The sequence below is a fragment of the Artemia sp. Qi Xiang Cuo genome, chromosome 17, assembly GCF_049724085.1.
Source record: "Artemia sp. Qi Xiang Cuo chromosome 17, ASM4972408v1, whole genome shotgun sequence".
Taxonomy (NCBI): Eukaryota; Metazoa; Arthropoda; class Branchiopoda; order Anostraca; family Artemiidae; genus Artemia; species Artemia sp. Qi Xiang Cuo.
The window spans coordinates 46,723,437-46,737,152 of NC_142810.1; the positions used below are offsets into that span (position 1 = coordinate 46,723,437).

A 13,716-nucleotide genomic window follows, 5' to 3' on the forward strand; every position below is an offset into this window, starting at 1 on the left:
CTTTGCCAGGAAAGAATCTGCCAAAAAAAAACATACTCAGTTATCTTCAAAACATTTGGAATTCACGATAAAATATGTGGTTACAGCTGCAGCAGTTTCTTTTTCTACTCGTTGGGAAATTTGTTAGTTGGGAAAAGCTTCTAAGAAAATAATTGATCACAGGTATAAACTCTAATGATTTTCCAAAAAATCATCCATGAACGAAATGTTTAGCACATTCTATAAAATATTACTAGTTTTACATTGAGTTGGCCAACCTAGCTTTTGTTCAGCCTGGGCCTCTAAATCCCATCAATCACAAACAGGTTAATATATCTTAAGTTCATTTTAAGTAAAAACATCTTTAATTAATACCGATTGTCAGAAAATTAAATGGGACCGGAACTTAGAAAATATCAGAATTCGGACTTTTCGCAATTAATTGATACCGAAAAACTATAGTTTTTGACAACACACAGTTCACATATTATGAAGAAGTAAAATATATTTTTAAAGGCGCAGCTCAAAAATTTAAATTTTAAATAGGTCAATAAGGCTGTAAATAGCATTTTCGCTTGTTCAAAGCTAAAGTGGTCGTATTATGCACCTTTCGAACGATAATGAACCACATTAATTAATTTCGTCACTAAAAGAGATGTATGAATGTTGTGGTTTCTACATATCAATTTTGCTGCTGGAGTTTGCTAACCCTTCCTTTTCACATCCAATTTATAAAAATGGTGAGTTCAATTGTAAAGGGAAGTTAACATTGAAATTTTAGACAAGCTACTTTTTGCTAGGCCTATCTGTTAAAGTGGTTAGGCTAGCATAGGAAAATAAAACTTAGGCCCACAATAATGTCTCCAGGGTGAAAAGCATAGACCTAGTCCAGCAAGGTATTTCCAAGCTACTATGTTAAATCTTTTCTGAGTTTTAAGTCTTATAAATTGTCTAGCCTACTTGACTTACTAGAAATCCTTGACAATACAACATCATACCTCAATTTCCAACTTTCAGTGTCTTTTTCTCTGGCTTTAGTTTTGAAAATGCAGTTCCTATTGTCTAGGTAGAATTTTGAGCCATATCAGTGGTGTTTTTGGTAAAATTCTACTTTAGCTACTTTTGACTATCTTGGAAAGGGGTTAGGTTAAGAAAATGAAACTTTCAGGGATGGGTCTACAGGCTAAAGTATGTCCTGGGAAGATATTTTGAAGTACCTACCTCCACTCCTTCACCCTCTAGAGGTTCCTGACCTTTGATGACCATTAAAAATATGTGTGTTATAGAAGTGAAACCTTGCAAAATAGATCTTCTGTTTAAATGTAATACAACAAAATGGTTTTCAGTTTCACAGCTTTGCTCAATCCCAATTTATAAGATTTTAAAGATATTCAAATACATTTCCTAAACTTTGGAAATAAACTATTTATATGTCTTAAAATTCTGCTCTAATAACTGAAATTGCATTTTCAGAGCCAAAGCCAGAGAATAAGAAACTGATAACTGAAAATTAAGGTAAAATGTTGTTTTGTCAAAATTTCAATAGGTATAGACCTGTCTTGTAGGCAAATTTCAGGACCCCCTAGAGGGAGAAGGAGTGGAGGTAGATACTTCAAAATACCTTCCCAGGACATACTTTAGCCTGTAGTCTCATCCCTGAAAGTCTCATTTTCCTAACCTAACCCCTTCCCAAGATAGCCAAAAGTAGCTAAAGTAGAATTTTACCGTGTTTTTTTCTATAGTCCAAATCATAGCCTATATTTCTCATGTGCTTTTCAGTTCTTGATTTCATCACATGTGGTTCAATTTACAGGTTGAAACAAGAATGGTGCATGGCTAAATAAATAGGAAATATATAATTTAAGCTATATATTTCCAGATTGGGAGAGTCAGGACTAAAGTATAGTGGATCTGTAGTCAAAATGTGTTAACTACAATTAGCCTATTCTGCATAGGCTATGATGAAGTAAGAATTGTTTCCTTCTCAACATGCCCAATTTTATACTTATACCAAAACAAGCATAAAATTTGCAATTTAAAAATGTCTCTATTTTTGTTTTAGCATTTTTTCTTCTGCAGAACTGCTACTTTACACCATTACAAGAATTTCAAAACTATTTGAGCTTGACAAAACTAAAGTTTGAGGATTTTCATAGAAAAGAGATCCTGTCCTTCATCAAAAGAGTCTTCAATTTATTGTGGCCTGGCTCACATTAATGAGTTACTTTTCTTTTCCAATGACTTAAATAATGGAACTCTCTGGTTATTTAATGTAAATGGCCAAAATATAACTAAGTATTTTTGTGTGTATCTAACTGGTCAATTATTGTTAATTAAGGTTAGGGAAGTTATGCATATTTAAAAAGTAAAGTTATAATGATAATTACCCTAAAACAGACCTCATTGCAGTCTTTAGAGACAGAGTTGTTGATTGAAATTTGTAGCATTGGTTAAGAATTTTTCTCTTGTTATTTTGTTTTTCTGTTTAATAAACTTCTTTCTCTCTTAGCCTAATTATGACTTTTTTTTGCAAATTTGAGGCATATTTTACAAATTCTTGAAATATTAAAAATAAAGACTTGAAAAATGTATGGCTCTAAACACTGCAATTTAAGAGGAGAGCTCTTTTGCTATCTTGTAAAGCAATTGCACGGAGATTGAAACTTCCACAAAAGAATCAAGAGCCTAGATTATGCTCATTAACTTCACTGATTCCATCTCAATAACTTCACTGTTTTCAAGGCTTAGAAAATTGAATAGAAGATAAATATCTACCTGTCCTAACCTAGCAAACAAATGCTTTTGGTGGCCTAGGGAATATTAGAATTTTTCAGTTACTTTCAAGTACAGGGGGACATTTGGAAGATGGCAAAAACAAATCTGAAAGCTGCTTTTAAACAATCATGAATTTTTACTTTCCTCATTCCTACAGAATCATTGCTTCACCCCCCTCTCCAATGGAAAATAAACAGTCCACTAAATGTTTCCACCCAATTGTTACAATAGCAAATGCTAATATTTTAAATGGAAATGCTACTCTTAAGTGGCAACAAAAGGAGTATGGTAGGTTTGAAGCTTAGCTACATAGAAGATGAACACACCACTAAATGTGTTTTGTGACACATTGAGCCAAACTTTTTAACCAATGAGCTCTTACAAAATATAAAAATTTTTTCATTTGCAAATAATATTTTGTGCTATTAAGAGGTACCTTAAAGTTAAAAATTAATCTTTAGTAGTGACAAATGGATAATAATATGCATTTGCTTGATGATGATGCAAAACTTTTTGGCACCCTACAGAACATCAAATGCAACCTAGACCTGCTACATGATTGGACTGAAGAATGGCTTCTCCAATTCAATAAAGCCAAATGCTGTATTTTGCAACTTGAACCCAACAGCCCAATGGCTACCTACTCAATTTTAAATCTCATCACTAGAATAAGGGAACAACTAGAGAATAGAGGAGAAGAAAGTGACCTTGGTGTCATCATTAACAACAAGTTGAGGTTCCACAGCCAAATTCTGCAAGTTGTTTCCAGAGCAAATTCCATCCCTGGCCTATTGATTATGACCACCCATACCCAAGAGGCAACAATATTCATAAAATATTTTAAAGCTCTTGTTAAATCCCTTCTGGATTTTGGCATGTGCCTTGCTGGTCTCTCTTATTAGCAAGATGTAAAGCTCATCAAAAATGTTCAGAGGTGAGCAACAAAGTGTATAAAGAGCCTAAAATCAGCTTCATATAAGGACCACCTCAAGCAACTTAAGCTGCCTCCAATGTCTACAAATGTATGCATAGCAATATGATGCTGATAATTCCGGAAAGGAAAATTCTACCATCTTTATTGGCAGCCATAATACCAGCCATCATCTCACAAGAGAACACTCAAAGAGTGTCCCTCACAGTTAAGTTCCCAGTTGAGAATTTGCCAAATCTACTTATCAAGAAGAGGCATAAACCACTGGAATGAGTTGAAGGCCTTACCTGTCAGCACTCCCTCATTCCTGTCTTTCAAATAATAACTTGACAAGGAGTGGGAGAAGAGGCAGTGGAGGCTTGACTGGTAGTCAGGGACTCAAGAGTACTACAGGTTCAGAAGACCTCAAAGCTCTCAAATGGATTAAGGTGATTACAAGTTTGGGTGAAATTCTAGTTTAGTGTCCTTTTGCTATCTTGGAAATTGGTTGAGATAGGTGAATGATACTCTAAGGAAAGGATTAATAGCCTTAATGATCTCATGGGAAGAAATTTTGAAGCATCTACCTCCACTCCTTCTCCCCCCAGAGGCCATTGACCTTTGAAGACCTTTATTTATCTTTGTTATAAAAGGGAAACCTTGGGAAATAGATATTCTGCTCGAATAAGGCTCAAGAAAAGTGTTTTGAAGCTTACATCTAAGGTTTTAAAGATCTGTAAAATCATTTCTCAAATTTAGACAATAAATCTTGATATGGCTAAAAATTTGATTGAACTAAGAGAAATTGTATTTACCAAAACTAAAGCTGATGAAAAAGAAACTGAATAACTCAAACATTAAACATTCTTAGTCAGAATTTATATAGTTAATGAACCTTTCATGTATGCAATCTTCTAAGCCCTAGAAATAAGCAAAGGGTAAACACAGTAGCTTTGCAAAAGTTTTCCAGGGTATATTTTTGACCCTGGATTCATTTCTAAAAGTTTCTGTTGCCTACTCAACTGTTTTCCAAGATAACAAAAAGCATCTAGACTAGAATTTTACCCAAAAGGGCTATCAAAATTCTGAACATTACCTCAAAACAATCATGTACCCTAAATCTCATTTTAAAAGTGTATTGCTTTTTCTTTGCAACTCTTTTCTTCTCTATTATTTTACAGCAAATGTTAATCAATTGGCAAAAAGAAAAGAGTTTTGAAGCAGTTTCCAGAATTTGTAGTAATGATTTTTTACTATCCAATAAGAACAAGGTGCCACTTTATGGACTTAAAATCGAATTTTCAAAGCAGTAAATAAATATGAAAAGAGTAGAAAAGGATGTAATGATAATTTTGGTCACAATCTACCTTGAGAAGTAATGGAAAAAAACTCAAAATTTACCATAAGTAATGCTATCTTGGTGAAACTTATATTCAGGTCCAACAAGCTGCTTAATAACTCCTATTTTTAGTCAGATCTGGTTGATGGTAGCTTTCCATTTATCTTTAATTTCTTCATTTCCTAATGAAGGAAATGATTTCTTCATTTTCTTCATTTCTTCATTTTCTTCATTTCAGTGCTTTTATTTCTTCATTTCCTAAAATAAATATCTCTTGTGGTCTTAGTAGGCTAACCATAGACCTGTTTCTGAAACTCCACCTCTCTTCAAGGATTTTCAAAGTTTTCTTTACTAAGATTTGAATTTACTCACTTAGAACTTATGTCCTCCTGAGCCATCTGTTGCGCATAGGGCATTGACAAAGCCTCAGTAAACGTCACGTATAGGCACTGCAGCAAGTATATCCTCCCACTGGGGTTGTAGTGATGTGTGAGAACTTCGTAGATCACGATCGTATGTGCGTCTGAGCATTTTCTTGGTCTTTCCCTCTGTCAACAACCACGCAGCTGCCATTGTTGAACCTGTTACGGGTTTCTGGAGTACTCCATCCAAAGGACATGGCCAAAATTGCTCCATTTCTTCTTCTTAATCACTTCAGTAATAAGCGGCTGGCCAGTTCTTCTGCGGACCTCAATGCTGCTGACTTTTTGATGTCAATCAATATTCAGCATGCATCTCAAGTACATGTTTTCAAAAGCTGTGAGTCTTTTCTCTGTGTCAACATCTAGTTTCCAGCACTTACTGGCATACAATAGCATGGACAAAACGTTGATATTAAGAAGTTGCAGCATTTTGCTATTAAGATGTTGCCATTGATTTAGTCTTGTCTAAGTTGATGTTATTTGAATTTAGGTAACAAAAAATTCTCAGATCAGTTTGACTAAAAGCGAGAATGTAGCATTCCATTTTATTTATTTTCATCTATTTGTTTTAAACAAAAACACATTAAGCTGTAGACTTGTCTTGTTACAAATGGACAGTAAAAAAACATTAAACAACAATAAATAATAGACAATAGACAAGAATTGGATCTCTTGGTATTGATTGGTACCACAATAAAAATAAACTCCTTAGACTGAACACGTTACAAAAACATGTAGGCTAAATACACCAGAATGACAAAGAGACAAATTCATTAAACTCTTTTTGTGGGCACTGAGTGAAACAGATCATACAAATGCCATAAATACTATGGTTCTGTACACTGCCTTTCATTAAAAGAGGTTCCAATTAAAGTGGTAACATTATTTCTTGAAACTACATGGTCAGGTAATATGTTCCATGATTTAATTGACCAATTTACAAGAGAACCCTGTCCAGCCTTTCTTAAAACCCTTTTCTGATACAATTTTAGTGAGTTCTGCCATGTGGGAGAATAATGGCTAAACTGAAAGAAATCTCTAAATAGTAGATTATCAACACCTTTAATAGTTCAAAATGCATTAACTAAGTCCAATGTATCCCTCCTGAATTGCAGAGATGATAGGCTCAAACATCTTAGTCTACACTCATGATCCAAGTACTACTAATACTTTCTTAAATGATTTAGGCTTTTTCCACCATTATTATTGAAGATATTTCAAAAGCCTTTGGCTATTTGGAACCACTTAATTGTCCTTGGTGAAGCTTGAAAAACTTCTGTCTGATTAAGAGTATTATATTCTTATTCTGAGTGGGGAAGTCTAATTCTGCCTGTATTTATTTTGGATGTGTAGAAGGAACTAAATTGGGCCCCTTATCATTTCTCTTGTTTTCAATAGTATTATGAGTGATTACCAAGGTTGTTTTATGTTTGCATATGTTTTGTTAATTACAAAAGCGAGTAGACATAGCGGTTTTCTTTAAAGTTAGCCGTTACTCTGTGATGATCCAGTGTCCTGCTAGCAGCAGAGAAAAAAAAGAAGACACATCAGCTCTTCCTATGCAAAAAAGTAATCTTCCTTATTGTTCAACCCAAAGGACCTTAAGTCTCATGTATAAGGTTTTTGGCTATGGCAATTCCAATGGTATATTTTTATTTTGATCTAATTTGTTTTCAAAATATTGAATTTGGGGTTACTTTAGAGTGTGGTCTGTTCCTTACTAGGTTGCAGCTACTGCTTAGTTTTACATGAAATTTAGTATTGATGCATAACATACATAAGGTTTAGTATTCTGATACATAAACATACATAAGATTTAGTATTCTGACAACTAGTTTATGAGCTATTTATTGTTCTAATATCTGGCCCTTAATTGAGCTTTTACTAGGTAGCAGCTACTGCTGCACCCAAACTGACAGTATTACATAAGATTTAGTATTCTGATACATAATATACATAAGATTTAGTATTCTGATTCATAAACCTACATAAGATTTAGTATTCTGACAGCTGTTTTATGAGCTATTTATTGTTCTAATATCTGGCCCATACTTGAACCCTTACTAGGTTGCAGATACTGCTGCACCCACAATATGCTAGTCCTTTTTAGTGCTGTTAACATTTTTTTAAATGACTACTATTTTGGATCTCAGGCATGTTATTAGCCCATGCTTAAATCAGAATTTTGTGATTGTCAGAAAATTGACTTATTCTAAGAATTATTTTTTGTTAATTAAAAAAGAGACTATATGTAGCAATTTCCTTTAAAATGAGCCATGACGTTCTGATAGCCCGCTAGCCCTGATGAAAAAAAAAAATTGAAACACATCAGTGCAACAAAGAGAAAACGATGATTTTCCTTGCTAATCAAGGTGGAGAACTGTAATTCCCATGTAAAAGGTTTTCAACCATGCTGATTTGAATGGTGTACTTTTCATTTCGATTTGATGTCATTTCAACAGGGTTCAGGCTTCTATTCAAAATCATCATTAGTTTCTTTTTGTTATAAATTTCTACTTTTAAGATTAACCAAAATAATAGTTACCATTCCTTAACCAGTGTCAGATGGCAATTTTTTCTCATTAGGCGATTTTTTCGAAAACACGTTTTTTAACTTTTTGTTACTATGTTGTAGCTACAGCTGCAACTATGATACTGAAACAAAACCTTGGTAAATTTAAGATAACTTTGAAGAATAACCTTAAAGTCAATGCAACTGACTGAATAGATTTAGAAATGGGTACCAAAATGTCAGGGGCAAATCTCCAGCATTTTTAGTGGGGGGGGGGGGAAGAGGGGTCCATATTTGGATTGTCAAGGGGCATGGGATGTATAATAATTTTTTTCTCCTCATTATTGAGGTGGCAACTGCCGCCCCCCCCCCAAACGACGCCCCTGCAAAAGGTTTGTAAAGCTCTTTGCTGATAAAACCTTTAGTTTGATTCTTAATTTGCTTAATGTTTCCTATTGTTGATTTATTTATTGTTTTTATGTCTGACCCTTGCTTCAATATGCTTGTCCTGTTTAATATCCATGTCTCACCAAAAATCAGACAGCAGAAATTGAGGATATTCAAAAAAGAGCTTCAAAAATTATTTTTCAGTCTGTCTTTACTTCTTAAAAAGATGCTTCAAATCATCTTCATTTGGCTTCCTTTGAAATAAGGCAACGTATGCTTACCATGAAGATGTAAATCAAGTATTACTTCTAAGTATGTTTTATATGAAGGGATAGTCAGACGTGTTGCTAACCAAGATTTTTTTTTTTGGGGGGGGGGAGGATGGGTTTTACTATCTGGCTGGTCATTTTTACGGACTGATTTAAATAATATTGCTATTTGAAGTTACTTCATTTTTTATTTTTATTTTTTACTGACTATAATGAATATTCTTCTATTGATTTTATTTCATTTATTTCCTCTAGCCTACTTACCTAATAAAACGAAAATTGAAATGCTTCACACCATTATTTTACCAACTCAATATATTTACAGATTGGCTGAAGACGCTGAGGGGCGTTCCCCTCTCCCATATGTAACGCCCCCAAGAATTGTTTCTGCTGCATCCTTTATGTTATCAAAATGAAAAGCAATAAAAAAAATTAATAAATAAAAAAGAAATAAAATATAAGACATGTAAATAATAGTTATGCACAGATCGAATTCTTATGATAGCACAGTAAAATCAACACTTCATTTGTCTCTTTATCTGGTCATTTTGTTTTTATTATGAATTTATGATGATTGAGACTTCTTTTCAGACACATCTACCTCAGAGTACCTGCAAGTGCTTATGGCATCTATATTTTCTACCCTGGCAATTATTTTTTTGGTCTTAATGTGCGCTTCCTGTCTTAGGAAGAACAAGGGACATGAGGTACAATTTATTTGTTGAAATTCAGGTTGATATATTGTGACTATAACTAGATATATGTCTAAAGTACGTATCAGATCAATGACGCTACAATTATCACAAGCTTACTAAATCAAGTTTTTTTTTTATTATTTCTTCATTTATATTTGTCATCTTCTTCGTCAGTAAATGGATCCTGTATCCACGCATTTATTTTTTATAAATGCTTTCATGTTATCTTTTTGAATCAACAGATGCATCTTTGCCCTTACATCAATTTATGAAAAAAGCTTAATTTTTTCCTAAGATCTTTTCCCCAGATACATTTCATATAGAAGTGTGTGGTCGTATAAACCTCGCCGGGGGCTCATTAAATTTCAAATTGAACGCTCTAGTATACTTTTTAATAGTCAAAAGTGATCGGAAGTCAACCAGCTTCAAAAATCAAATATTTTTGAACAGATATTTTCAAAGATATCACTTTTTTTTGTAAAAGTGATATTTAAAAAAAATTAGTTTTTTTTATTAAAAAAGACACTAGAACTTTTAATTTCCGTTCTAACGAGCCCTCTTGGAACATTCTAGGACCACTGGGTCGATACAATCACCCCTGGTAAAAAGAAAAAACAAATAAACACGCATCCATGATCTTTCTTCTGACAAAAAAAAAATACAAATTCCTCGTTTTTGCAGATAGGAGCTTGAAACATCTACAGTAAGGTTCTCTGATACACTGTATCTGATGGTGTTATTTTCATTAAGATTCTATGACTTTTAGGGGGTGCTTTTCCCTTTTTTCGATAATAAGGCAAATTTTCTCAGGCTCATAAGTTTTGATAGATATTACTAAACTTGGTAAAATTTACATATTTAAAATCAGCATAAAAATCTGATTCTTTTGATGTATCTAATGGTATCAAAATTTAGTTTTTTAGAGTTTTGGTTACTATTGAGACGAGTTGCTCTTACTGTATATTTATATATTTTTTATCCTTTTTATCTGTAAGTGGCTGTTTGTAGTGAACTGTTTACCTAGACTATAAAGAATGCAAGATATTGACCAAGACCAAGAAGATTTGATAGATATCAGAAAACAAGGTTAAATTTTCGAAGCGTATCTTTGACATCGTAAAGGACCATAAGGGTTCAATGCATTGTTATTTATTTTTTCCCAGATACACTTCATATAGAAGGAGTGGTCATATAAACCTCGCTGGGGGCTCTTTAAATTGCATAATTGAAAGCTCTAGTGTCCTTTTTAATAGTCAAAAGTGATCAGAAGCCAACCAGCCCCCCTTCACAACTTTTTTTTCCAAATGTATCTAACCCAAATTTATAATCCTTACCCCTGTGGTAAGGATTATTTGAAAAAAACTACGTTTTCTAAAGAGTTAAAGAGGCTGAGTTACAAGGTCGAACCTTAAAACGTACAGGGATTAGGAGGCACAGTTGGGGGGCTGCTGCCCCCAAACCCCCGCTTTTGCAGCCTTTAAATATAAAAAAATTTCTTTAAACTGAAAGTAAGGAGCGACATTAAAACTTAAAACGAACAGAAATTATTCCGTATATGAAAGGGGCTGTGCCCTCCTCAACGCCTCGCTCTTTACGCTAAAGTTTTTATTGTTTAAAAAAAGAGTTGTGAGAAAGTCAAACTTTAGCGTAAAGAGCGAGGCGTTGAGGAGGGCACAACCCCTTTCATATACGGAATAATTTCTGTTCGTTTTAAGTTTTAATGTCGCTCCTTACTTTCAGTTTAAAGAAATTTTTTTTATATTTAAAGGCTGCGAAAGCGGGGGTTTGGGGGCGGCAGCCCCCCAACTGTGCCTCCTAATCCTGTACGTTTTAAGGTTCGACCTTGTAACTCAGCCTCTTTAACTCTTTAGAAAATGTAGATTTTTTCAAATAACTTCTGCACATTTTTGTACAGTTTATTACTTATCATTGCTTAACTAACTGTTAGCTGATTGTGTCAGGAGTTAAAGTTGGGGGGCTGCCGCCCCCAAAACCCCCCGCTCTTGAACATTTTTGTGTTTTGCTTTTAATTCCTGAATACTCAAATCACGTCGTACAGTGTGCCTCCTAATCCCTGTACGTTTTAAGGTTAGAACTTGTGACTCAGCCTCTTTAATAGCCCCCCAACTGTGCCTCCTAATCCCTGTACGTTTTAAGGTTCGACCTTGTAACTCAGCCTCTTTAACTCTTTTAGAAAACGTAGTTTTTACTTAGCTTCAAGACTATTGTCTTCTCAAAGTGTTCTCTCTGGGAGCTTTGTCTTCAGGATTTGCAGTCAGAACTCTGTCCACACTGATATGTTTTGTTTTTTGTCTAAGAAACCTAGATGGCGTTTAGTTTGTGCAATCATGCGCTTATTATTTTGTAAGTATTATTTGAAAGAAACTACGTTTTCTAAAGAGTTAAAGAGGCTGAGTTACAAGGTCGAACATTAAAAGGTACAAACTTTAAATTCAATATAAACTCAACGCCTCACTCTTTAAGCTAAATTTTTTATTGTTAAAAAAAAGAGTTTTGAGAAAGTAAAAATTTATCGTAAAGAGCGACGCGTTGTGGAGCACACAGTCCCTTTCATATACAGAAGCGGGGGTTTGGGGGGTGGCAGCCCCCAACTGCACCTCCTAATCCCTGTACGTTTTAAGATTCGAACTTGTGACTCAGCCTCTTTAACAGCCCCCCAACTGTGCCTCCTAATCCCTGTACGTTTTAAGGGTCGACCTTGTAACTCAGCCTCTTTAACTCTTTAGAAAATGTATTTTTTACTTAGCTTCAAGACTATTGTCTTCTCAAAGTGTTCTCTCTGGGAGCTTTGTCTTCAGGATTTGCAGTCAGAACTCTGTCCACACTGATATGTTTTGTTTTTTGTCTAAGAAACCTAGATGGCGTTTAGTTTGTGCAATCAGACGCTTATTATTTTGTAAGTATTATTTGAAAGAAACTACGTTTTCTAAAGAGTTAAAGAGGCTGAGGTACAAGGTCGAACCTTAAAACGTACAAACTTTAAATTCAATATAAACTCAACGCCTCGCTCTTTACGCTAATGTTTTTATTTTTTAAAAAAAAGAGTTGTGAGAAAGTCAAACTTTAGCATAAAGAGCGAGGCGTTGAGGAGGGCACAGCCCCTTTCATATACGGACGCGGGGGTTTGGGGGGTGGCAGCCCCCCAACTGCACCTCCTAATCACTGTACGTTTTAAGGTTCGAACTTGTGACTCAGCCTCTTTAACAGCCCCCCCACTGTGCCTCCTAATCCCTGTACGTTTTAAGGGTCGACATTGTAACTCAGCCTCTTTAAATCTTTAGAAAACGTAATTTTTTTCAAATAATTTAAAAAAGAAACTGAGTTTCTTTTTTAAAGTTTAAATTCAGTATATAAATAATTTGCTCTGACGGTGAATCGAACCCGGGTTTACCGCCTGACAGTCTGGAGTATCAACCGATGGACTAAAGAGACACAATTGTAATTGTTTTTTAGTAAATGGAATCTATTTTCGACGCAAGCAAATCCCCACAAAACTTGATATTTGGTTTTTGGAAAACAGGGAAGGAGTAATCAGATTGAGCTGAAATTTCGAGGATAAGCTCCCAGGCCCCAGGAAAACTTATCCTCTAAATTTCAGCCCGATAGGACAACGTTAAAGGGGGGTTGTGGTGGGAAAAATTAACATAGGCCATTATAGGGAAATGAGGTTTTTCGTAAATGTAAATTCGGCGGATAATTTTTTCGGTCTGAAAATATCAAAAGGCCCTAACAGGTCGAATTCTGCTTCGAATGAGTCCTCATTCATCCGGATCCGTTGCCAACTGTGGCCTGTAGGCGTGGATAAGAAAAAAAAGAAATGATGAATTTTAAGTGGCTATATTTGTTTTTTTTGAAAACAGGGAACGAGTGATCGGATTGAGCTGAAATTTCGAGAATAAACTTCCGGGCCCTAGGAAAGCTTAGCCTCTATATTTCAGCCCAATCAGACAACGTTAAAGGGGGGCTGTGGTGGGAGGGTCGAAACTTCCGGCCCAGTTTACCCCATGAAGATAAAGTCGGAGGAGGATGAAATTTTGGAAGTTTCTTAGTTTGAGCTTGGGCTACAAAATGCGATTACCGCCGTCTCTCTGCGACCTCTAGGACCTGAAATTTTTTTCCGTTTTTTTGGTGCAGCTGGCGGGGCACTGGTGAATCATAGAGAGCTGTTTAATGACTCATTTGAAAGGAAATTTATGTGTTTAAATCTTTCATAATTAACAAAAACAATTTTAAAAATAAAACCAATTTTTTACAAAAAAACTGCATTTTCTATCTCTATAGTAGAAAATGTTATTAACATCTTTTTGAATATGCAACCAAAACAAAATTTTACTGTTATAAAAAGCATGTAGATATAGTTATTTAAAATGCAGTAATTTTCATTGAGTTTTAACAAAAAAACCTGAT

At 34.7% G+C, this 13,716-nt stretch overlaps 1 protein-coding gene across 1 annotated transcript in view; it reads left to right on the forward strand.

Moving 5' to 3' along the window:
* The first annotated feature begins 496 nt into the window (after window positions 1–496).
* Window positions 497–13,716, forward strand: part of LOC148942264 (uncharacterized) — a 109,508-nt gene continuing 96,288 nt past the window's right edge. The window contains exons 1-2 of the mRNA XM_089103408.1: window positions 497–719; window positions 9,185–9,300. Coding sequence (XP_088959534.1) covers window positions 635–719; window positions 9,185–9,300 — 201 coding nt within the window. The 5' untranslated portion in view covers window positions 497–634. The remainder of the gene's footprint in view (window positions 720–9,184; window positions 9,301–13,716) is intronic.